General features: G+C 35.8%; 1 protein-coding gene across 1 annotated transcript in view; it reads left to right on the top strand.

Annotated features, from left to right (window-relative positions):
• LOC150078878 (RAB11-binding protein RELCH homolog) overlaps window positions 1–23,723 on the top strand; it is a 450,480-nt gene that overhangs the window by 51,163 nt on the left and 375,594 nt on the right. Inside the window, exons 4-5 of the mRNA XM_090382879.1 lie at window positions 7,509–7,672; window positions 23,359–23,544. Coding sequence (XP_090239005.1) covers window positions 7,509–7,672; window positions 23,359–23,544 — 350 coding nt within the window. The remainder of the gene's footprint in view (window positions 1–7,508; window positions 7,673–23,358; window positions 23,545–23,723) is intronic.

Below are 23,723 nucleotides of genomic sequence, written 5' to 3'. Positions count from 1 at the left end.
CCATATGCTTGCATTTCACTATGTACTGTCTATGTACATAGTCATATTATGAAGGTACATATAATACATACGTAGACAAAATTTTAGACTAGTTTTTCTTATATATTTCATACTTTTGAACGGATCCCCTTTATTACTATGGGAGCCATAACTCAGTATTCGTGTTTTCGGTATTCGCGACATTTCTCAGGAACGTAACCCCCGCGAATAGCGGGGGTTTACTGTGTATATATATATATATATACACACAGTATATATTTTTTTATGATGTCAGATGAAATTCTAAACCATCATATATAGATTGAATGATTGTATCGTATTCAACTTATAAAAGTTCTTGAATGTTTTTATAATAGAGTAGAAGTGTGTTATAGGCATAAGGACTCTGACGAGTACAACAAACATCTGTACAGAGAAATAGAGTGGGCCAGTAAATCAGAATGTCTTATAATAGGGAATTTTAACTTCCCAGATATTGACTGGAACTTTTATTTATTTTTATTTTGTTACACAGAGCATTAAAACTATGATAAATGAATTAGCTTTCGGCTGGGGCAGCCTTCATCAGATTAAAATACTTTGAAATACTTTGAAATATTTAAAATACTTTGTAACAAAATAAAAAAAAAAAAAATAAATTATGAATCCAGAGCACGCAGGCGTGTTTTATTATGACTGGAACTTGTGGCTTGGTTTGGTCACTTGCACAGTAGCAATACTTCTGGATTTATTGGATGATAGTTTTCTGCAACAGTATGTTCTAGAGGCAATCAGAGAGTAACACCCTTGATCTGATTATCAGCAGTGATTATTCATGCATTAAGAATCTACAGATAAAGGAACTGCTTGGTGGTAGTGATCACAGTGTACTGATGTGGGATTTACTTAAAGATGTAAGTACCATTAGGGGTAAAGAGAAGGGTTTTTGTTTCATAAAGGTGACTATAGTGGTCTCACATAGTTTTTAAATTCTATACAGTGGGACCAACTGATGATGTTACTAACAGCAAATTCTAAATGAATTTGCTGTTAGTAAATGGAAGCATTCAAGGAATTAATCTTGGAGGCTACTAGGCTTTTCATACCAACTAAGAAATACTGTTCAAGGTTTAGTCCTAAATGGATGTCAGATGAACTAATGAGGCTTGTTTTTTTTTTTTTTTTTTTTTTGGTAGTTGTTGGCGCATCGGCTTCTGTGGCCATAATGCACCTCCCAAGGTTTTTGCAGTACTTTGATCCAAGCCCGAGGCAGGATTTGAACCCGCGACCTTTGGGTTGCTAGGCAGGTACTTTACCCACCTGGCTGGCAGAGAAGAAAAATGCATGAGATGCATATAAATTAACAGGTAACACGAAAGCCTATGATAGATATAGCTGGCCTGTAATCAAGTCACAAAGGAGGTTAGGCAAGTGAAGGCAGATTATCTTTGGCAAAGGATGCAAAGAAAAACAGCAAAGGCTTCTTTACTTAAGTAAGCTCGAAGGAAGGGGATGAATCGGGTTGATCCATTTGATATTCATTGTTCGACTGTTGATGATCCTGCTCAGGTAACTGACAAACTAAATGAGTATTTTGCATCTACATTCACACAGAGGAGTTATTTAAGTAGGGGAATGCTTAAAGTTTATGAAACTCTAGCAGGGAGCTAAAGGATTTTGTAATATCTGAGAGCAAAGTGGAGGATAAATTATTGAAGACAAACATAAGAAAGGCACCTGGGACAGATGGGATCTATCTAGTTATATTAGAGGCATCAAAAGAAGTAAGCAAACCCTTAGCCATAATTATTATGAGAGTATCCTTGGATTCAGGGGAGGTCCCCACACACTGGAGATGTGCAAATGTATCCCCTATTCACAAAGGGAGTTCAAAGGGTGACATGAGTAATTACATACCTGTATGTTATCTTCTGTTCGGGGGAAATTATGAAGTCACTGGTTAAAGTAGCATTGCAGGATCATCTAGACAGGACTGGAGTTATAGTTCAGACACATAATGGGTTTGTTAAGGGGAAGTCTTGTCTGACCAATTTGATTGGATGATGTGGTCACAAAGGAACTGAATGCAAAAAATTTTGATATCATATACTTGGATTTCAGGAAAGCTTTTGATACTGTTTCACATAAAAGGCTGCTGTACAAATTGGAGCAGTATGGCATTAAGGGCAAGTTGCTGCTATGGATAAAAGAATGGTTGAGTGAGAGAAGACAGTGAATGGTAATCAGTGGACACTGCTCTTCATTGACTACTGTTATTAGGGAGTTCCTCAGGGTTCAGTGTTGGGCCATTGTTGTTTTCTATATTTATCAATGATATTGATGAAAATATATCAGCTTAATGTTCAAGATTGCAGATGATACGAAGAAGATTGGCAGTGTTGTTAATCACAGTAATAAAAGTATGCTACTGCAACAGGATCTAGAAAAGTTGAGCAGATGTACTGAGAGGTGGCAACTGAAGTTTAACATTGACACTGTACTGCATATGGGAAGCAGTAACCCCAGAGTAACATATCAACTGTGTGGTACTACACTCACAGTGGTAGAGAGTGAAAAGGACCTGGGGGTAATTGTGCAGGCAGATATGAAGTTTTCTGAGCAGTGCAGACGGTCTGAAAGAGTAGCTCATGGTGTCTTGTCAATGATATACAGGAATTTTTCTAGCAGGGATAAGGAGGTGATTATCCCCTTGTATAAGGGAGTGGTCAGGCCACACCTTGAGTACTGCATACAAGTCTGGAGGCCTCATTTTAGGAAGGATGTAGAGCTACTGGAATGAGTGCAGAGAAGGGTAACAAGATTGGTGAGGGGAACAAAGGGTTGCTCTTAACAAGAACGATTTAAGTTCTGCAAATTGCAACATTTGGAGACTGGGCACCTGCGAGGTGTATAAGGTCTTGAATGGTTTGAACAAGCTGAAAGCTGAGGGAGCATAAATTCAAGTTGAGGAAAGGCAGTTGTAGAATAGATGTGTGGAAATTTTCCTTTAGCCATCAGGTGGTTGATTGCTGGAACAAACTTCTGTTGGTTGTTGTGGAGGTTGATAGCTTAAATAAATTTGAGGAAGAACTGGACAAACATTTGGAGCTAATGGATGATTGAAACGGGAAGGTTATTTATTTATTTATTTTTGGTTTATGCTGTATAATCTTGCTTTCTTGCATCATATGTCTCTCCTAATGCTAATTCCCTGGTGAAGAGTTGAATCGGCAATGTTGCATTTTGAATTAGAAAAACCAATTAAATACCATTTGAGTTTGGATAAGCCGAAGAGCTGTCAAAAACTAGTTTAGCCTTTTTCATGCCCAATTGCCTATTCCAGTTGCTCATAATCTTGAAATATGGAAGCTGTCATTCATAATGTTGTTGCTGGTATATTTAACAGGTAAGTTTCAAACATCTACGAGATTAATTTTTGCTTGTTGTTCAAGGCTTCATTTTGATTATTCCTGTTATCTTGTAGTTAGCAGAAACAGTAATTCTATTCATAATCTTTTTTCCTTTGCATAAGTGAAAGCATATTTAAAAATTTGAGTTGGTGTGGCCTTGTAAAGTCCCATTTTGTCTTATTAAAGATATTTTTGAATTGTATGAGTTTAATACAGTTTTTCAACTTGTTTGTAGCCACGTTCAACTGCTGAAAAATCGGATTCTTGCTTCTCTCCATGAATTTTTCTATACATAATGTCATGCCTCTCCGTGTCAGCCAGCCATCCATCTGTTGGTTGCTTGAACCAAACCAGCAATTCTCTATTAATGGCTGGATGATTTCCTTTGTATTTCCTTTTCTTGTTCTCATTAGCCCTGTTATTGTTTGTTGTTTCAAGCAATTTTAATAATAATAACAGGCATTCCTAATTTATCAGTTGCTTTCTTTTTTTGGAGAAGTTGCTTAAGTTTAACTTATCATATCTATCTATAAGATGCATCTTTTCTGTTACCCTCAAGTCATTTCCTTTCTTGCTAACTGACATATCCTTAAAATCACTGAAAATGTAGAAACAGTTTAAAATTGAGCTCTGGTTGAGGAGGATTAACACCAACAGGTTCAAGTGAGATACTGTAACTGAATAAAGAGGCAGACTCCAAGTGCAGTAGGAAGCCAAGATAGGGAGTGGTGCTGCATTAAGTATATTTTGCATACTGGTATGAAGAACCATAATTTTTGGAGGACACATTCAGAGAGCATGGGTATCATAAAATCCACATTGGTTTTATGATACCATGCACAGAAATTTGCTGCAACAAAGCTTTATTCTTCCATCTAAAGGATTTGTGATCAATGTTCTTTATAAGAGCAGTGCCAGCTGAGCTTTCTAGGATTGGGATAGCACTTAGCAGTGTAATGCTCCTTCCTGTTGCCATCTCCTACAGGGAGCCCATTCAGGATCACCTCTAAAACATTTTTCTGTTGACAACTGGACAAAACAATTATATATTTCAATGGTTTGGTAGCTAATTTTATTTGAAAAATTTCATATTGTTCTGGTATTTCCAACTTTCTTTTCTTGTTTTAACTTGTACATTCTAGTTCTTCTAGAATTATTGCTTTTCTTGAACAATGATAAACAAATGTTTGGTTCTTTGAAGCTGAAAATCTGATTCCAATAAGCAGTGAAAATATAGTGCATTTTGATGATTTTGAATTTGTTCTCTGAAGTTTATATAAAAGGGCTGATTCTAATAACCAGTGGTCACTGTACCTTTAAATAAAGATTTAAGGAACAAAAATATCAAGAGCACTGATTAGTTGCCTTTAAAAAATGTCACACTTAAAACTTAAAATTGCAAAATTATTAGTTATATTGAATAAAACTAAAATTTATTTCTGTTATGTTCTGTCATACTGGCTCTACATGATAAATATATTTGATGGATAGATAAAAATATGGGTGTTCATTTTTTTAAGATAAAATTACATCTTCTAATAAATTTACAATACATTTAATTCAAGGAAGGATAGTACCAGTTCCATTAATATTTAGCACCTCCGATTTTGACAATGGCTCAATGGGACATCCCAAACAAACTTTTAATGGCAAATAATAATGTTGGGCAGTTGGCAACTTTTCACTATGTGTGTTTCTCCATTGCCATTGCAGTGTGCAGAATTTTGGGTTTCACTTCCTGTTAATACTTAAGCCCAGTAATTCTCAAACTGTGATCTGCAGAACACTGATGTTCTGTGATTTGGATCAAGATGTTCTGTCATGAAATAAAATAATGGTGGTCTTTTCTTACTCTGCAGAAAAATATTTAATGTATAAAATTTTCTTAAATTTTTCCCCATCAGTGTTTCTTAAAACCTTTTCTCTTACTATTGGTTGTCCACTACAAGTACTAGCATACAACCAAATGAACAAGTAGTTAATGAATAGCGTAAACTCATTAAAATTCAGCACCCTTGGAAATTGAGAGGTGCTGGATTTTAAACTTTTTTGCATTTTACAGTGGTGTTTCTAATAGTTGAACAATTTTGGAGAAGCACATTTCATTTGAATAATTAACCACGAAGACTGAACTTATTTACTTCTGTAAACAATACATTTAATGACAAAAAGATATTATTATTGGGTTAAAATGTAATCCATGAATTAATATCTTGTTTACAATAAATGTAGTCACTGCAAATGGAAGAATGTCAGTGGATGTACTTCAGAGAAAAAATGCATTTGTAATGGAGAATAATAAAAAATAAATAACTGTTCTTCTTAAGAAATCATTATAACAGTGGCCTTTATCAGTTTACATGACGTTTTGACATTTAGTAATATACTGGGAGAAATTCAGTCAGTTTCTCGCACATAATAACCAGATTGCTGAGTTTTGTTTTTGCCAGTATTATAACTACAGCAGAGAGGGAGGAGAAGAAAAATAGGCAATCAAGGTCATTCACTAGAATGACCTTGACTCATTCACTTCTCTTTCGTAGTATGGTTTGGAAAGCCAGGTGGGGGATCTTGAGTCCCATGTTGTTTTTTGTTTTAGTCATGCACCTGACAAGCTGGATAACTAGTTAATGGTGCCAAAATAACTTTGGTATGTGGAATTAAATCTATTGTGTGTGTGTGTGTGTGTGTGTGTGTGTGTGTGTGTGTGTGTGTGTGTGTGTGTGTGTGTGTGTGTGTGTGTGTGTGTGTGTGTGTGTGTGTCAGTAAGTTTCTGTTTATGAAGATATTAACTACATTTAATGAAGCATATATTTTTTCAGCTGCATCCACACTGAATATTTTAACTCGCTCTCTTTGAGCAGTTTGCACTAAGTTACAAAGTTTACTGAAAAAGAGATAGCACTAAAAATGAGAAATTCAAAGTTATAGTATAGCTAAATCTATATGGCATCAGAGAAAAGACATTTGCAGGAATACCTTGTCTATTTTTACAAAATATATCTGTTTTTGCAGCCAGCAGGATTTAAACTACATTGATAATACAATGGTCTTAATTCTCACAGAACAAAATTGCCTTTGTTACAAGTTGCTCTGATATTGCACTGCTTTCAAACAGATGGCCTTGCCAAAAAGGTTAATTTGCCATTTTTTTAAAAGATGAGACTGCTAGGACAGTCTTTCAGGTCTAACCCATCCCTAATCAGATAAAACATGTTCCTAGTGATAACATTCAGACAAATCAGATAGCCTTAGCTATATTGAAAATGCTGATTTTGTATAACACATAGCAACTCACATTGAACAACTTCTTTAAAACTGTTTGTGTGTTGCTACTAGAAACAACCTGCTGTCTGCAGAGGGACTGACCTGGCAGATTCCTCATGAGACATGTAATGACAGCCTGTTTTGTTTAGTCCTGGAGCATGCTGTCAGAGCAGCCACATCTTTTAAACAAATGACTGAGTAACTTTATGGCAAGGTCATGTTTTTGAAAGTAGTGCAGGGGAAACTTGTTGCAAGCCAAGCTTGTTTTATTGTGAGAATTATAATCATTGCATTATCTATGCAATTTGTCTTGCTGGGTACAAAAAGTTTAACGGATAAGATAATCCTGCAAGAATAAAGAGAGAAATGTCACCCATTTCTTGCATGGATTCTTAAAGACTAATGTGATTGTTAATATGAGTTGCAGATTGTTATCCTAATATTTCCGTATTTTAAAATGCTGATATTTTTGTAAAATGTGCTGGGAAGTTTACTTTATTAAGGATTAGTTTTTATAACATTCAATGTACAGTTTCAAAATGCAGATATTACTGAAATTTACATACTTATATTTTAAATTATATATAATGTCATAATTTAAATAATTAAATAAAAGTATTTATTTTAGTTTGATATTTGTACGTTACCTACATGCATACCCAGGAACTTTATGGGGAGAAAGGGATTGAAGATTCATGGTTTCAAAAAAAAAAAAAAAAAAAAGCTTTAATTTTACAAGTAAATTATGAAGAGTATAAGTACAAAAAGTCTTGATTGGTATTATTAGTATTAAATATATCAAAGTAAGGGATTAAAAAATAGACATTTGAAAAAAAAATTTTTTTTTTCTAGAATCTGATCCTAATACTCCGGTTGCTGGTTTGGATAATGTGGTCTCAAATGAACGAGTTAAGCCACATGAGAAACGTGCCTTGAACTTTCTCATTTATGAATATCTTCTAAAGCACAACTACAAACTAACTTCTATTACATTTTCTGATGAAAATGAGGATCAAGTAAGTCATTATTTCCAGAAAGTTTTTCTTCCTCTTATAAAAAAATAACTATATTCAGACTTTCTGTATGACGATGTTTTTTCTTTGCCTTCCTTCTTTTCAGAAGTTTTGTAGTACAGTGTTATAAGTAGCAGGATTTGCAACCATTTTTTTATATGCCAAGATATGTAATATTTCTTGGCTATATAGTGGGATTCATCCCCTGGTACTCATTTGGATAGGTCTGCATTTCAGTCATGCTGAAGAATAAAGGAAAAAGGCCTCTCTGGTTTAAGCTGCAGTTAGTTAACCCAGGTGGAGGGGGTAAGTTTCCCCATGAGTATTTCTGGGTTTTTCGGCCTGCATAACATGCAAATTGGAGGGAAAATTTATACTTTTACAGACAATATACATTATGAAAGTTTAAACTTAATATCATATGAGCTAGCACAGTAAGAGAAAATAGTTGATGTCCCAATGAGTCTTAAATTAAAAAGGCTATGGAAAGGGCTAGTATTTTCCCAGCCCAGTAGTAGTCTTTTCACAATGGCATCGATTTCTCATTGTGAGACTATTGCAGCAAGTTTTCTCTGGGCTGTTCTACATATAATCATCACTTCTTATATGGTGAGTTATGATGCTGTATCACATTTGCAGTGCTTACCAACATGTTGGTGATGTAGTTCACAAGTTAAGAATAAGCAATCTGAAAATAGCTTTTTAGATTGCTTTATTGAATTTATTTAATACCTTAAGTAAAATAAACTATAAACAGTAGGACTTGCATTTATTTATTTATTTTTCATGTACTAGGCCAGGGTTCAAGAAATCCTGGGTGCAAAGTACTTAAAATATTCATTCTGGCACTTTGTTTATAGCTCAATCTTGCAATTATTTTCTCTTGCAGTGTTGCACTGTTCAACATTAAATTGTTAAAGAAAATTAAATTGTTATAATTTTATATGAGCTTATAAAAAAGGTTACTCACATCAAAAAAATACAAAAATCCAGATGCATTTCTTGTTCTATTAGCTGTTTCTTGGTTGAACATATACATGACCAAAGAAACAAGTTCAAAGAGTAAATAGGAATAATGGGAAGGACCACAGGTATAGATCATAAGTCACTGTATGGCACGTGATAATAGAGGTGTTAATTGTTCAATGAGAATATAGTGATTTCACCATTTGTCACTCATTTGGAGAAGTTTGAGTTTGAATGCTCTCAGAGACTGGAGGAATTGTTAAAGGCCTCTTCAGTTGAAGATATAGTTAACCATTCTCCTGGTTCCTGCCTATGAATTACTCTGGCACAACATAAAAATTGGTCTATGAACACATCTGTACAGTCAGAACATGTGCACACTCACACACAATATATACAGAGTGAAATATAGTCTTAGATGCACTGTAAAAATAACAACAGGTAATAACAAGAAATTTATCTTTATTTTTGCTTCAAGTCTGGATGAACTGTGGAGGGAACAAGCTCTCTCAGTGTTGTAGTGTCTTCTGGGATCATAAAAAATAAAGTTACAAACTTGTCGGAATTATAAAACAGCTGGTGTCCATTGCTGTTGATTCCTCCAATTAGTCTGAAAGGCAGGATCTTTTGAAGGGAAACATTTTTACTTCCCTTTGAAGGTGTAAAGCATAAATTTTTTCAGTTCATTTATGTGTCCAGTTGCACATTTAATTCAAAAGCTTAAGTGCCTGAAGAGTGTGTTTTGGTGTATGAAGAACAAAGGCCTCTGCAAGTTTTCAGACTGTAATTTGTCTCTTTAATAACAATAGCATATGTTGTGCCAATAGCTATTGATGTTGATGAATGCATCATGTTGTGTGTTTTTCTTCCCTCTTTAAACCACTTAAGTCATTTAAATACAGTGGAGCTAGGTTTCCACCATAGACTTTTTGCAAATGTTCTGTTTCTGTAGGTCCCCCCCCCTCCATAAAACAGAATTTCACATTGGCTTGCTGTTCATTCATTATTTTCCTTGTGGGTATATTTTCCTTATTTGAGTTTCATGATGGTTTTCAGAAATTATTGTGGGCCTGCAGAGACAAAAACAATGTTAGAGGAATATCTGATAAGTTTCATTAATATTCATTCTGTATATTGTGTAATAAAAATTAGTCTTGATTCATTATTGAAAACTCCTCATTTATCAAAAATTCAAGTTTGCTAGATTATTATAATTTTTCAGAAACTTGTGTTTGCATTTTTGAACTATACAGTGTATTGTACATTTTGAGTACTATTTCTCTGCATATTAACCATAATGTTAATGCACTTATCTCATTGTAGTATGAGGCATATTCTTGTTCTGTAAAAAATTGGGCTTACTTTGTTTGGGCATAAATGAACTGCATATTCCACTTGCTATTTGATTGAAAACCTTTGACCTCATGGGTGTGGCCCAAAAATTGATAGTTGAGAGGGACTGGGGGAGAGGTCAGTGTTTGCAACAGATTGGCACGATGATGACTGCAGCAAGCTCTGATTTTGATGTACATTTTGCAGTGTTGTATTTCCATACTAAAGAATCACTCATGTGAAAAAAGTTCAAGCATTTCTTTGATGACATCCTACAGTCTTAATAATGTTTGGCCCTGTGTGCAGTAACATCAGTTAGTATTAGCAAGTGATGCAAGAAAGCAAGCTTATATAGCATCATCCAAAAAAAATCCACTTCACACATTCATCATCGGCGGAGATGGGAGAAACCCCTTGTGCCATCAGACAATTAACCCTAACTTCACACATTCATTATTGTCCAAACCCTCTGATAATTTGTCTAGTTCTTCATTCAGTTTATTCAAACTATCCACTTCCACAATACCAGATGAGAGTTTGTTCAATCAACTACCTGCTGGCTGCAAAAAAATTTCTGCATATGTATCCTGCAACCATCTTCCTCAATTTAAATTTATCCACTGATGTCTGTTGTCTGATTAAGAGGAAGAATGCTATCAGCATTTAGTTTACTCAAGGCATTCAAAGCTACTTTAAATGCCTCAGTCAGATCTTCTTGCAGGATCTGGAAACATGCTGCAATTTGCATAATAGAAGCCTGTTTGGTAAGGATATCCTTTTGTACCCCTCACTAATCTCATTGCTCTTCTTTGCACCCATTCCAGCAGATCTCTATCCTTCCTAAAATGAGGCATCCAGACCTGTATTACTCAAAATCTGGTATATCATTGACAAAACCCCATGAAATATCCTAGCAGCACATCTGCAATGCTCAGAGAACTTCATGAGTTTGGTATGTTATTCTGATATGTTATCTTTGGTTTGTTATACCACACAATTGGTATGTTATTCTGGGATTAGTGCTACCCATATGCTGTACCTTGCATTTATCAGTGTTAAGCTTCACTTGCCACTCTCAAGTCCATCTGGCTAATTCTTTTAGACCTTGTTGGTGTAACATATCCTGATTACTGTCATTTACATCATCATTTTATATCCTTCCAACATTTATATCATTTGCAAACTTAGACATTAAGCCTGGTATGCCTTTGTCACTGTCATTAATAAATATTTTCAAAATTTGCAGAAGACTTAAAGAAGACACTAATGACCTTAAGAGTAAGAGATCTGCAGATTTAATTAACAAGTACAGGTCAGTGTTGAAAAAAATCGTGAGCTAAGGTTGAATTTGAAAATGTCTGCAATTCTGCCTGGACACGATAGGAGGGAGTACATGATGAGAGCCTTGTCAATCAATTCGGCCCTGGAGAAATTGTTCAAAGCATGTAGAAAGGGTGCAAGAATATTTGCTGATGCTATCGAGGCAATGTTAGTTGGGTTGGAAAACTGCTAGCTTGGAGGGATTCACAGACTAAAAGATTAACAGTAGCTGCACGCAGAGGCGAAAGCGATTCTTGCAATGTTTCTATTGTAATGAGCAGTAGCCTAGAGAGCAAGTTGCTAGGATTTCAAAAGCTGTTGGGAGTCATCATGGAACAAGTAAATATATGGGCTTTGTTAGGGTAACTAAGAGTAAGAACAGGTGCATGTACACCAATGCTAGAAGTATAGTAAATAAATTTGATGAATTTGAAGTGCTGATTAAGGCATCAAAGGCAGATATTGTAGGGATATCAGAGACATGGTATAACACAGATATAAACAATGCAGAATTGGAATTTGGGGAGTACAATGTGTACAGAAAGGATAGACAGGTAGGAAAGCAGGAGGGGTTATGCTGTTAGATAAGAAACACCTAAAATCTAAGGAAGTGCATCCAGTTGACATAGGTGGACATTGCAATGTTGAGTCAGTTTGGTGTGACGTAAACACCGGGAAAGGAAAAATGCGAGTAGGAGTGTGTTGTAGACCTAATGATTCTGATCAGTACAGCAGACAGTTGTGCAGAGAAACAGAATGGGCCAGTAAATCAGAATGTCTTGTAATGGAGAATTTTAGCTATCCAGATATTGACTAGAACTTATGGATTGGTCGCTCGCACGCTAGTAAGACTTTTGTGGATATTTTGGAGGATTGTTTTCTACCACAACATGTTCGAGGGGCAACCAAAGGGGGTAATACTCTTGATCTGATTATCTGCAGTGATGGCTCATGCATTAGAAATTTGCAGATGAAAGAACCACAAGGTGACAGTGATCACAGTCTACTGATGTGGGATTTACTTAAAGATGTAACTACCATCAAGGGTAAGGGGAAGGGTTTTTGTAAAGGTGACTGCAGTCGTGTCAGGCAGTTTTTATATTCTATACAGTGGAATCAACTGATGATGTTAAAAACAGTGAATTCTAAATGGGAAGCCTTCAAGGAATTAATTAATGGAAGCTACTACGTGTTTCATACCAATTAAGAAATACTGTTCAAGATTTAGGCCTAAGTGGATGTCAGATGAACTAATGAGGCTTGTGGCAGAGAAGAAAAATGCGTGGGTCGCATATAAATTAGCAGGTGACACAGAAGCCTATTGCAGATATAAGCTAGTCTGTAATCAAATCACAAAGGAGGTTAGGCAAGCGAAGGCTGATTATGAAAAATCCTTGGCAAAGGATGCAAAGAAAAACAACAAAGACTTCTTTACTTATGTAAACTCTAGAAGGAAGGGGATGAATCAGATTGGTCCACTTGATGTTGGTGGTTTGATCGTTGATGATCCTGCTTAGATAGCTGACAAACTGAATGAGTATTTTGCATCTACATTCACACATGAGGAATTCTGTAAAGAAGGGGAGGACGGAAGTTTACTAAACTCTAACAGGGAGCTAAATGTTTTTGTAATAATGGAGAGCAGAGTGGAGGAGAAATTATTGACGTTAAACATAAAAAAGGCACCAAGGGCAGATGGAATCTATCCAGTTATATTGAAGGAGGCAGCAAGGGAAGTAAACAAACCCTTAACTTTAATTATGAGAGCAACGTTAGATTCAGGGGGATGTCCCTATGGACTGGAGATGTGCAAATGTATCCCCAATTCAAAAAAGGCATTCAAAGGGCGACTCAAATAATTATACACCTGTTAGTTTAACTTCTGTTCCAGGAAAAATAATGGAGTCATTGGTTAAAGAAGTGATGCAGGATTACCTAGGCAAGATTGCAGTAATAGTTCAGACACAGCATGGGTTTGTTAAGGGGAAGTCTTGTCTGACCAGTTTGATTGGATATTATAATGTGGGGCGCCTCCGTAGCCAGGTGGGAAGGAGCAGCAGTTCGTAGCACACGCTTCTTGATTACACCGGGGTTCGAGCCCGTCACCACCAAATACGGAGGATGCGGAAAGGTCCGGGAATCACCACCGCATATTCCCGGAGCAATATGGCCTTAGTTGCTAATGCTCCTAAAACCCAAATAACAAACAAACTATGATGTGGTCACAAAGGAACTGGATGCAAAAAATAATTTTTATATCATATACTTGGATTTCAGGAAAGCTTTTGATACATGGAAGACTGCTGTACAGATTGGAGCGGTATGGCATTAAAGGCAAGTTGCTGCAATAGATAAAAGGATGGTTGAGTGGGAGACGGCAGAGAGAGTGGTAATAAGTGGACTAATGTTATTAGTGGAGTTCCCTAGGGTTTGGTGCTTGGCCCATTGTTTTTTAATATTTATTAATGATATCGATGGAGTTATATCAGGCTTAATGTCCATGTTTGCAGATGATACAAAGGTTGGCAGGGTTTTTAATGATAGTAAAGACAGTATGCTACTGCAACAGAATCTAGAAAAGTTAGGTAGATGGGTTGATAAAAGGCAACTGAAGTTTAATATTAACAAATGCAAAGTACTGCATATGGGTAGCAGTAACCCAAGAGAAATGTACCAACTGTGTGGTACTACACTCAGGGAAGTGAAGAATGAAAAAGACCTGGGGGTAATTGTGCAGTCGGATATGAAGTTCTCCGAGCAGTGCAGACTGGCTGCCAGAGTAGGTCATGGAATTTTGTCAATGATATATAGGAATTTTGCTAGCAGAGACAAGGAGGTGATTATACCTTTGTATAAGGCAATGGTCAGGCCACACCTTGAGTACTTCGTACAGGTCTGGATGCCTCATTTTAGGAAGGATGTAGAGTTACTAGAATGAGTACAGAGAAGTGCAACAAAATTAGTAAGAGGAAGGAAGGAAGGGGTTCTCTTACCAGGAGAGGCTTAAATTCTGTAAGTTGCAGCATCTGGAGTCTAGGCACCTGTGCGGTGATCTGATTGAGTTGTACAAGGCCTTGAATGGTTTGAGCAGGCTCAATGCTGATGGGATTCTTTCGCTTGGTCAGATTAAGAACCTGAGGGGGCATAGATTCAAATTGAGGAAAGACAGTTGTAGAATAGATGTGCTGAAGTTTTTCTTTAGCCAGTCGGTAGTTGATTGCTGGAACAGACTTCCATCTGTTGTTGTGGAAGTTGATAGCTTAAATAAATTTACAGCTGAACTAGACAAACATTTGGAGTGACCGGATGGGTGAAATAGGAAGGTTTTTTTTTTTTTTTTATTTTGGTTAATGCTCTATAAGCTTGGTTTCTTGCATTATGTGCATCAACTAATGCTAATTTAGTGCATCACACAGAAATCAGAAATTAACAAAATCGAAGTAAAATCTTTGGGGAATGAGAAATTTTGGTGACTTAGAAGGAGGAATGCAGAAATTTAAAAAAAAGAAAGTAATATATTTTTTATCCATTTATTTTGTATAAAAGGAATCACATTGATCTTTCTCATAGGCAGGTTGGAAAGTGACTCCATTCATATTGTAACATCTTCAATTCAAAGATAAGATGTGTTAAGTTTAGACAGGTAAGCCTACTTAAAAAAAAAAAAAAAGGTAACCCTATTTGATACTAGCCTACTACTAAGTTCTCTCAATAAAAACTGTAGCATGGATTGCAAACTGAATGTCAGAAAATGTGCATTGCTCAGCCAGCATCCATTAATGATCTGTACTTTGTTTCTGGAACAACCCCTCCCCATATGTATTTCCTAAAAAAATGCAACTTGCAGAAGTGAAAGTAGAAAGAATACACAAAAAACTAAGGTTTTTGTGTATCCAAATCTTTAATATGTCAGTGGCACTTTTTTAATAAGATTTCCTAAAAAAAAAAAAAAAAGTAGAATATGCAATAAAAAATGATATGCTCTATTAAAAATGTAAAATATGAAGAACAGTATCACGATCATTAAATTTGCCATTTACAGCATAGCATGTTAAAAGTTTGCATTTTCTGTCTTCTTATCTTCATTGTACCTCCAAATTGTTGTAGCCACCAATTGTCTTTCACTAAATTGTCATATACAGTGAAATGTCATTCATCAAATTGTTCCATGTACCAAACTGTCATACAATTGTATGACAGTTTGGTACAAATTGACATGATTCTGGTTCCCGAGTTTATTCTGCTCCTAGAAATTCCTTTATCCATTGGATGGATCCAATTAACCATTGTGCCTTTGTAAAGTCTTTATGTAGAATCCAATGAAGCACCATTGATGCTTTGACATCAGTAGTTTTTTTACAGTATTCCGTTAAAAAAAATCCCTGTCAGACCCTTCCTACGCGGACATTCGTTTATATGCCACAATGTGAGAATCTGTAATCATTAATTTGGTATCAAGATTCAAGGGCTAGTTCAAGGTACAAACTTTACATTGGATAATATATCCATGTCACCCATGCATATCCTTTCTTCTTGAAATATGTGACTTCCATCTTGTGATTTTACTCTTAGTTGCTGGCTGAGAGTTGACACATCTCCATGTATATACCAGCAACTATTTGCAGCACGTTAAGCTGAATACCCTGACATTTTGCCTGCATATAGAGATGGCTTGTAGTCTGAAATGTTATTTGGGATCTCCTTGTGTTTTTCCAAGTAAAACTATCTGCAGTTGGATTCCATATTAATGTAATATACACTGCAGAGTTACATGCAATAGAACTGGCCTTAAATCATATACATCCCATCAGTTCCAAAGGTGCATGTTACATACCAACTCTCCAAATGTTTTATGCACCTTATTAGATATGAGAAGCACTCATCCAGTTTTGTGTTGGGTATAGCAAATTCTGCATTCTCTTTCAGTTGATATTTGCTTTTGCTGGATCCCTAGCCATGTTAATATCACAGGCAGTGACCTGGCTGATGCCACAGCCAAATCAGCAATGCCACAGAATTTCATCCATTAGTGCCCTATACAGACTTCAGGCATCTAATCCACAAGAAACTATATATACACAATGGCAAGCATCTTGGCATGAGCACACTACCAACAAGCTAATGTAATTATGCATTGGCAGTCTACTCGGTGCATGATTTGCTGGGAGGAGGTAGTCCTTGTTCAGCTTTGCATAAGACATTGTCACCGGACACATTCCTATCTACTGAGGACTGATGATTGCCCTGTGTGGTTTTATTGTGACACCATTTTAACAGTTTGGTACTTTTTAATCAAATGTATGTCTTTTAGTAGTGAATGTCATATGTTTTACTCATCTGGCTGAGCCTTATACATTTAGATTTTATCAGACTATGACAATTCATCAGATATATTCAAGTTTTTACATCTTATTGATTTATATAATTTTATTTAGAGTGCTTTATTATTCAATATATGACTTTATATTATATATTCTTACATATGGGTAAGTGCGAAAGCATCAATTAACGTATCTATCTACCAAAGTAGTTAAGTTAAATTGACATCGTTTTGATTATATCTCATATTGTGAATACCTTCACAACGAGTTGCCATGGTATTGTACTACCTCAAATAAGTAACACTTCACCAATGGAAAAGACTATTGTTGCTTATTCTCGGCGGATACCACCACCCAGACGGCACCGTTTCAAATCTTGTTGTCTCTTCATTGGTGGGTGGGCAGGTACCCTGGTGTTGCAATAGTGACAACCCAGTTATGAAGTATAACTTCACAATATGAGAGATGCCTGAAGGTGTGCAGTAGTATAAACTATAAAATATAGTTTATACTACTGCACCCTTTCTATTTCATAGCATGAGGCTTATGCCCTTAAATATTTTATAGATTACATATACTTTTATAATTTATTAATTGATTGTACTATTTTATACCTTTTGACTTTGCCCATCAGCATCTGAGGCTTTAAGTTATAGCCTCAGATGCTGATGGGCCATAAAACCCACTAAACAACCAACCATAGCATTAATTTGCCCTTAATGCCTCCATGTAATTCAGTTGTTTCATGTGGTGTGAACACCAGGAGAATTACTCTTGCAAAAGATGACAAACTGATGCCATGACCTTTGTGTCATGGCATCAGTTTGGCATCAGATAGATGGAATAGGACCAGGGTATGTCTGCCAGGGGCAAAGGTTGATGACATTTTAAAGCATATATCATCTTTTAAGGGCACAAAAGGTGATATTGTTGTACACAGCACCAATGACATTAAGAGTAGGAGATCTGCAGATTTACTTAACAAGTACAGGTCAATGTTGCAAAAAAGTTGAGTTAGGGTTAAATTTGAAAGTGTCTGCAATTCTGCCCAGACACAATAGGAGGGAGTACATGATGAGAGCCTTGTTAATCAATTCAGCCCTGGAGGGAATGTGCAAGGCTCAAGGAGTAGAATTTTTTCCAGCATGTTCTGTGCTTGTTAACAGGAGAGACTGCTTCTACAGGGATGGGATACACTTAAATGGAAAGGGTGCAAGAATATTTGCTGATGCTATCGAGGCAGTGTTAGGTGGGTCGGAAAACTGATAGCTGGGGGGGGATTCACAGACTAAAAGGTTAAAAGTAGCTGCAGGCCGAGGTGAAGGTGATTCTTGCACTACTTCTATTAGAATAAGCAGTGGCCTGGAGCGAGGGGTGCTGGGGGTTTCAGGGACTGATGGCAGTCATCGTGAAATAGGTGGGTATATGGGATGTGTAAGAATAGGTGCATGTATACCACTGCTAGAAGTATAGTAAATAAATTTGATGAATTAGAAGTTTGGTCAAGACATCAAAGGCAGATATTGTTGGGATATCAGAAACGTGGTGTTACACAGATATTAGGAATGCAGAATTGGAATTTGGGGAGTACAGTGTGTACAGAAAGGATAGACAGGATAGGAAGGGAGGAGGTGTTATGCTGTTAATTAAGAAAAACATAAAATCAAAACAAGTGCATCCAGTTGATATAGATGAACAGTGCACTGTTGAGTCAGTTTTGTGTGACCTAAGCACTGCGAAAGCAAAAATAAGAGTAGGAGTGTGTTATAGGCCTAATGACTCGAATGAGGTAATACTATTGATTTGGTTATCAATAGTGATCATTCGTGTATTAAGAATTTGCAGATAAAGGCACCACTAGGTGGCAGTGATCACAGTGTACTGATGTGGGATTTACTTAAAGATATAATTATCATCAGTGGTAAAGGAAATGGTTTTTGCTTCCGTAAAGGTGAGTATAGTGGTCTCAGACAGCTTTTAAATTCTGTACAGTGGGATCAACTGATGATGTTACCAACAGCAAATTCTAAGTGGGAAGCATTCAAGGAATTAATCGTGAAAGCTACTAAAAGTTTCATACCAATTAAGAAATATTGTTCAAAATTTGGGTCTGAATGGTTATGAAATGAACTAATGAGACTCGTGACAGAAGAAAAATGAATGGGATGGATATAAATTATCAGGCGACACAGAAGCCAGTGGCAGATATAAGCTAGTCGGTGATCGAGTCACAAAGGAGGCTAGGCAGGCTAAGGCAGATTATGAGAAATCTTTGGCAAAGGATGCTAAGAAAAACAGCAAGGATTTCTTTACTTATATAAACTCTAAAAGGAAGGGGATGAATCTGATTGGTCCACTTGATATCAATAGTTTGACTGTTGATGATCCTGCTCAGATAGCAAACAAACTGAATGCGTATTTTGCATCTACATTCACACATGAGGAGTTATTAGGGTTCGAAAATGCCAGAAGGTTATCAAATTGTAGCAGGGTGCTTAATGATTTTGTAATAACTGAGAGCAAAGTGGAGGAGAAATTGTTGAAGTTAAACATAAGAAAGGCACCTGGGGTGGATGGGATCTATCCAGTTAACTTAAAGGAGCCGGCAAAGGAACTAAGCAAACCCTTGGCCATAATTATGAGAGCATCCTTGGACTCAGGGAAGCTCCCCACGGTCTGGCGACGTGCAAATGTATCCCCAATTCACAAAAGGGGATCGAAGGGTGACACGAGTAATTACAGACAAGTTAGTTTAACTTCTGTTCCTCGTAAAATAATGGAGTCATTGGTTAAAGAAGCATTGCAGGATCATCTAGACAAGACTGCAGCAATAATTCAGACACAGCATGGGTTTGTTAAGGGAAAGTCTTTTCTGACAAATTTGATTGGTTATTCTGATGTGGTTACAAAGGAACTGGATGCAAAAAATAATTTTGATATCATATACTTGGATTTCAGGAAAGCTTTTGACACTGTTACAAATGGAAGACTACTGTACAAATTGAAGCAGAATGGTATTAAGGTTAAATTGCTACAATGGATAAAAGGATGGTTGAGTGGGAGAAGACAGAGGGTGGTAATCAATGGATGCTGCTCTTCGTAGACTAATGTTATAGTGGAGTCCCACAGGGTTCGGTGTTGGGTCCACTGATGTTTTGTATATTTATCAATGATATTGATGAAGGTATATCAGGCTTAGTGTCGAAGTTTGCTGTGTTAATGACAATAATGGCAGTGTGCTTCTGCAACAGGATCTAGAAAATTTTGGAAGATGGGCTGAGAAGTAGCAACTGAAGTTTAACCTTGACAAATGCAAAGTACTGCATATGGGTAGAAGTAACCCCAGAGAAATGTACGAACTGTGTGGTACTACACTTAAGGTGGTAGAAAATGGAAAATACCTGGAAATAATTGTGCAGTCAGATATGAAGTTTTCTGAGCAATGCAAACAGGCTGCCAGGGCAGGTCATGGGGTTTTGTCAATGATATACAGGAATTTTGCTAACAGGGAAAAGGAGGTGATTGTCCCTCTGTATAAAGCAATGGTCAGGCCATGCCTTGAGTACAGCATACAGGTCTGGGAGCCTCATTTTAGGAAGCATGTAGATTTGCTTGAGCGTGTACAGAGAAGGGCAACAAGATTGGTGAGGGGATTGAAGGGATCCTCTTAGGAAGAGAGGCTTAAGTTCTGCAAATTGCAGTGGCTGGGGACTAGACACCTGCGAGGTGATCTGATTGTGGTGTATAAGGCCTTGAATGGGTTGAGCACGCTGAATTCTGATGGGATTCTTCCACTTGTTCAGATTACGAACCTAAGAGGCATAAATTCAAATAGAGGAAAGGCAGATGTAGAATAGATGTGTGGAAATTTGCCTTTAGCCAGCAGGTGGTTAATTGCTGGAACAAACTTCCATCTGTTGTTGTGGAAGTTGATAGGTTAAATAAATTTAAGGAGGAACTGGACAAACATTTAGAGGGAATGGTTGTGTGAAATTTTTTTTTTTTTTTTTGGCTGATGCTGCATAAGCTCATACACTTGCTTTCTTGCATCACATGCCACTACTACCTTTTTGGCCACACTTTTTAAAAACAGATGATCAAATCAACATAAAGCTTGCACCATCTCAGTGTTTACTATTCACTGGAACAGTGTTTGCTACAAAAGAAAATTAAAATCTGCATAGCACCTTAAAAGTTACAGCCTAGGAACATCACTTTTTGATCACCTCCTTGTATGTGCATAAACTTTTCCCATATTTTAATTTATTTCTAAACATCTGGAGTGAAGAAAATATCCATGATTTTCTAAATTTATAGGAAAATCTGATATTTGGTTTCATGACTTTTAATATATAACGTCTTCAATATATTTAACAAAGGAACACAAAATTTGTCATTTTCATATTTTCGTTTAATAGTAATATGAACTAATATTCATTTTATTATGAACAGATTATATCTGTTCATAATAAAATGTATTAGCTACATACAAAAATTTAGGTGAGTTTTTCCTTATCACCACAATACTGTATTATCATAGTTATTACAATTAACATCTATACAGATGTTGAATTTCTTATATATATACAGTGCATTCCCGCTAATCTGAACCCCGGTAATCCGAACGTCCGCCTAATCCGAACACGTTTCGGTCAGCGGAGAGGAAATTTTTTAGTTCGCAAAATATATGTTAAATACATTAAATTTAAATGGTATTAATGGTACAAAGACATTTAGAATTCCACAAAAAAATTGTATTTTATTGTAGTACTGTACTAATACAAAATTAATAAATCAGTGTTTGACATGGCCTATTAAAACTACAGATCAATACTTATACACCAAAACAGGAACAAAAGCATTTTTCAGAAGTAACAAACTCTGTTAATTTTTTTTGATGTAACGATGAAAATCGATTAGAAGATGCTATGTTTTGCCACCGGTTACACTCTCCCACAGCTCAGCAACCCAATATACAACATCTTTTAAGTTCACTTGTTTCATTTCCTCATGTAAAGAAAGTGAATTGGTGTTATCTTCTATCAAGGACCTAAGATATTTCTTTCTGTATGCAAGCTTGATAGACTGTAACACCCCCTGGTCCATGGGCTGTAATAACGGTGTTACATTAGGCTGTAAGAAAGCTGCCTTTATATCCTCTGATGTAAACTCGGAAACGTCTGGGTGGGATGGCGCATTGTCTATGAGGAGAATGGCGCGAGGTGGCAAATCATTTTCATTGCTGAAACGTTTCACTGCTGAGACAAATTGATTATGAAACCACTCAATGAAAAGCTGTCCGTTCATCCAAGCTTTTTTTTTGACTTTTGTAATGAACTGGAAGGTTAATGTTCATATTTTTAAAAGCGCTCTCGGCTTCGCTGATTTAATGATCATCATCAAAGGTAGCTTGTGATTTCCTGAAGCATTACTTCAAGCTATCAACGTCACTCACTCCTTATTCATTTTAAAATCTGGGGTACGTTATTCGGCTAATCCGAAATTCTGCTAATCCAAACAGGGCTCGGTCCCAATTAGTTTGGACTAGCGGGAGTCCAGTGTATATATATATATATATTGTGTTTTTAAATAATTATTATAAATGTCACAATATAATAGCGTAGCTTAATTTAATTTATTATGATACTCACCTTTTTATAATTGCATTGATGTTGGAATAAATTGGATGATAATTTTAAATTTAAGTTAGCATGAATAAATTTAAAATTATCATCCAATTTATTCCAACATCAATGCAGATTATAAAAAGGTGAGTATCATAATAAATTAAATTAAGCTACGCTATTGTATTGTGTCAGTTATAAATGGTACTTTAAGAGATCTACAATTTTCGAATTGTTATTATAAATGTCTAAATGATTATTTTCAATTTATCACTTGCAACGTTAATGCTGTTGCCGAGTGGCAATTAGACATTATACGTGCTTGATATATTATAGTTTGATTGTTTAAACTACTTCAATTTTCTGGTATTTATTTTCTTTAAAGGTATTAAGGTGTATACGTAACAGGAGATTCAGTTAGAATGTGTAGTCTAACCGATTCCTGGGGGTCTGTAATGGTATTAAAGATATGAGTAATACTTAATGAAGTTAAAGTTAAAATTATAATTATTTTAACAAACTTTAAATAGCATTTAAACGGGTAGATGACCAGGTAAAGAAATGTTTAGTTGATATTGATTTGATTATTAATTAATGCTATTTAAAGTTTGTTAAAATAATTATAATTTTAATTTTAACTTCATTAAGTATTAATCATATCTTTAATACCATTACAGACCCCCAGGAATAGGTTAAACTACACATTCTAACTGAATCTCCTGTTCCGTATACACCTTAATACCTTTATAGAAAATAAATACCAGAAAATTGAAGTAGTTTAAACAATCAAACTATATATATCTATATAACACTTTATTATTAATAGGGAAAAGCAGAATTGGTGTTGATCATATTAGTAAACATGTAGAGTACTGTTCCTTTATCATATTAACTTGATTCAGCTTTTCTGTATGGTGACACAGAAACCCACATGTTAATCCTTTCACTCATTTGTGAAAGATTTAATGTATTTTAAATGCACATTTGCATATTGGTTGGCTTTACTTTACTTAATTTATTGGTGTAGACAGGAGAATATTGAATGTTTCTTTGTATAATTTAATGAATAAGGTTAATTTAATAAAATGATAATTTTTAGACCTCTTTCTAAATTTTGTGTTTTAAGGATTTCGAAGATTGGGATGATGTGGGTCTCAATATTCCTAAGCCACCTGAACTTTTTTACCTTTATCGAAACTATTCTCGTCATGAACATATGTGGAAAGAGTTTAATGATATTGCATGCCAGATAGATATATGTGAAACAGTTGAAGTGAACGACAACTTGCAGGAGGAAAACTTTGTGATATTGGTAAGATAACAGAATTTGTTTAGCTCATTAAGTTTAATAAGATGTTAAGATATTGATTTGTTACAGCAGAATTGTTTAGATCTAGGGTTTGCAGCCTGCAGCATGCTAAAGATTCCTTTTGTTCTACCATAACCTTGTTCTGACTTGTTATTCTTATATGAAACCTAAACAGATTTAGC

Source organism: Mastigoproctus giganteus, chromosome 10 (genome assembly GCF_048544385.1).
Source record: "Mastigoproctus giganteus isolate SK-2022 chromosome 10, ASM4854438v1, whole genome shotgun sequence".
Classification (NCBI taxonomy): domain Eukaryota; kingdom Metazoa; phylum Arthropoda; class Arachnida; order Uropygi; family Thelyphonidae; genus Mastigoproctus; species Mastigoproctus giganteus.
This window is presented reverse-complemented; position numbering and strand designations above follow the sequence as displayed.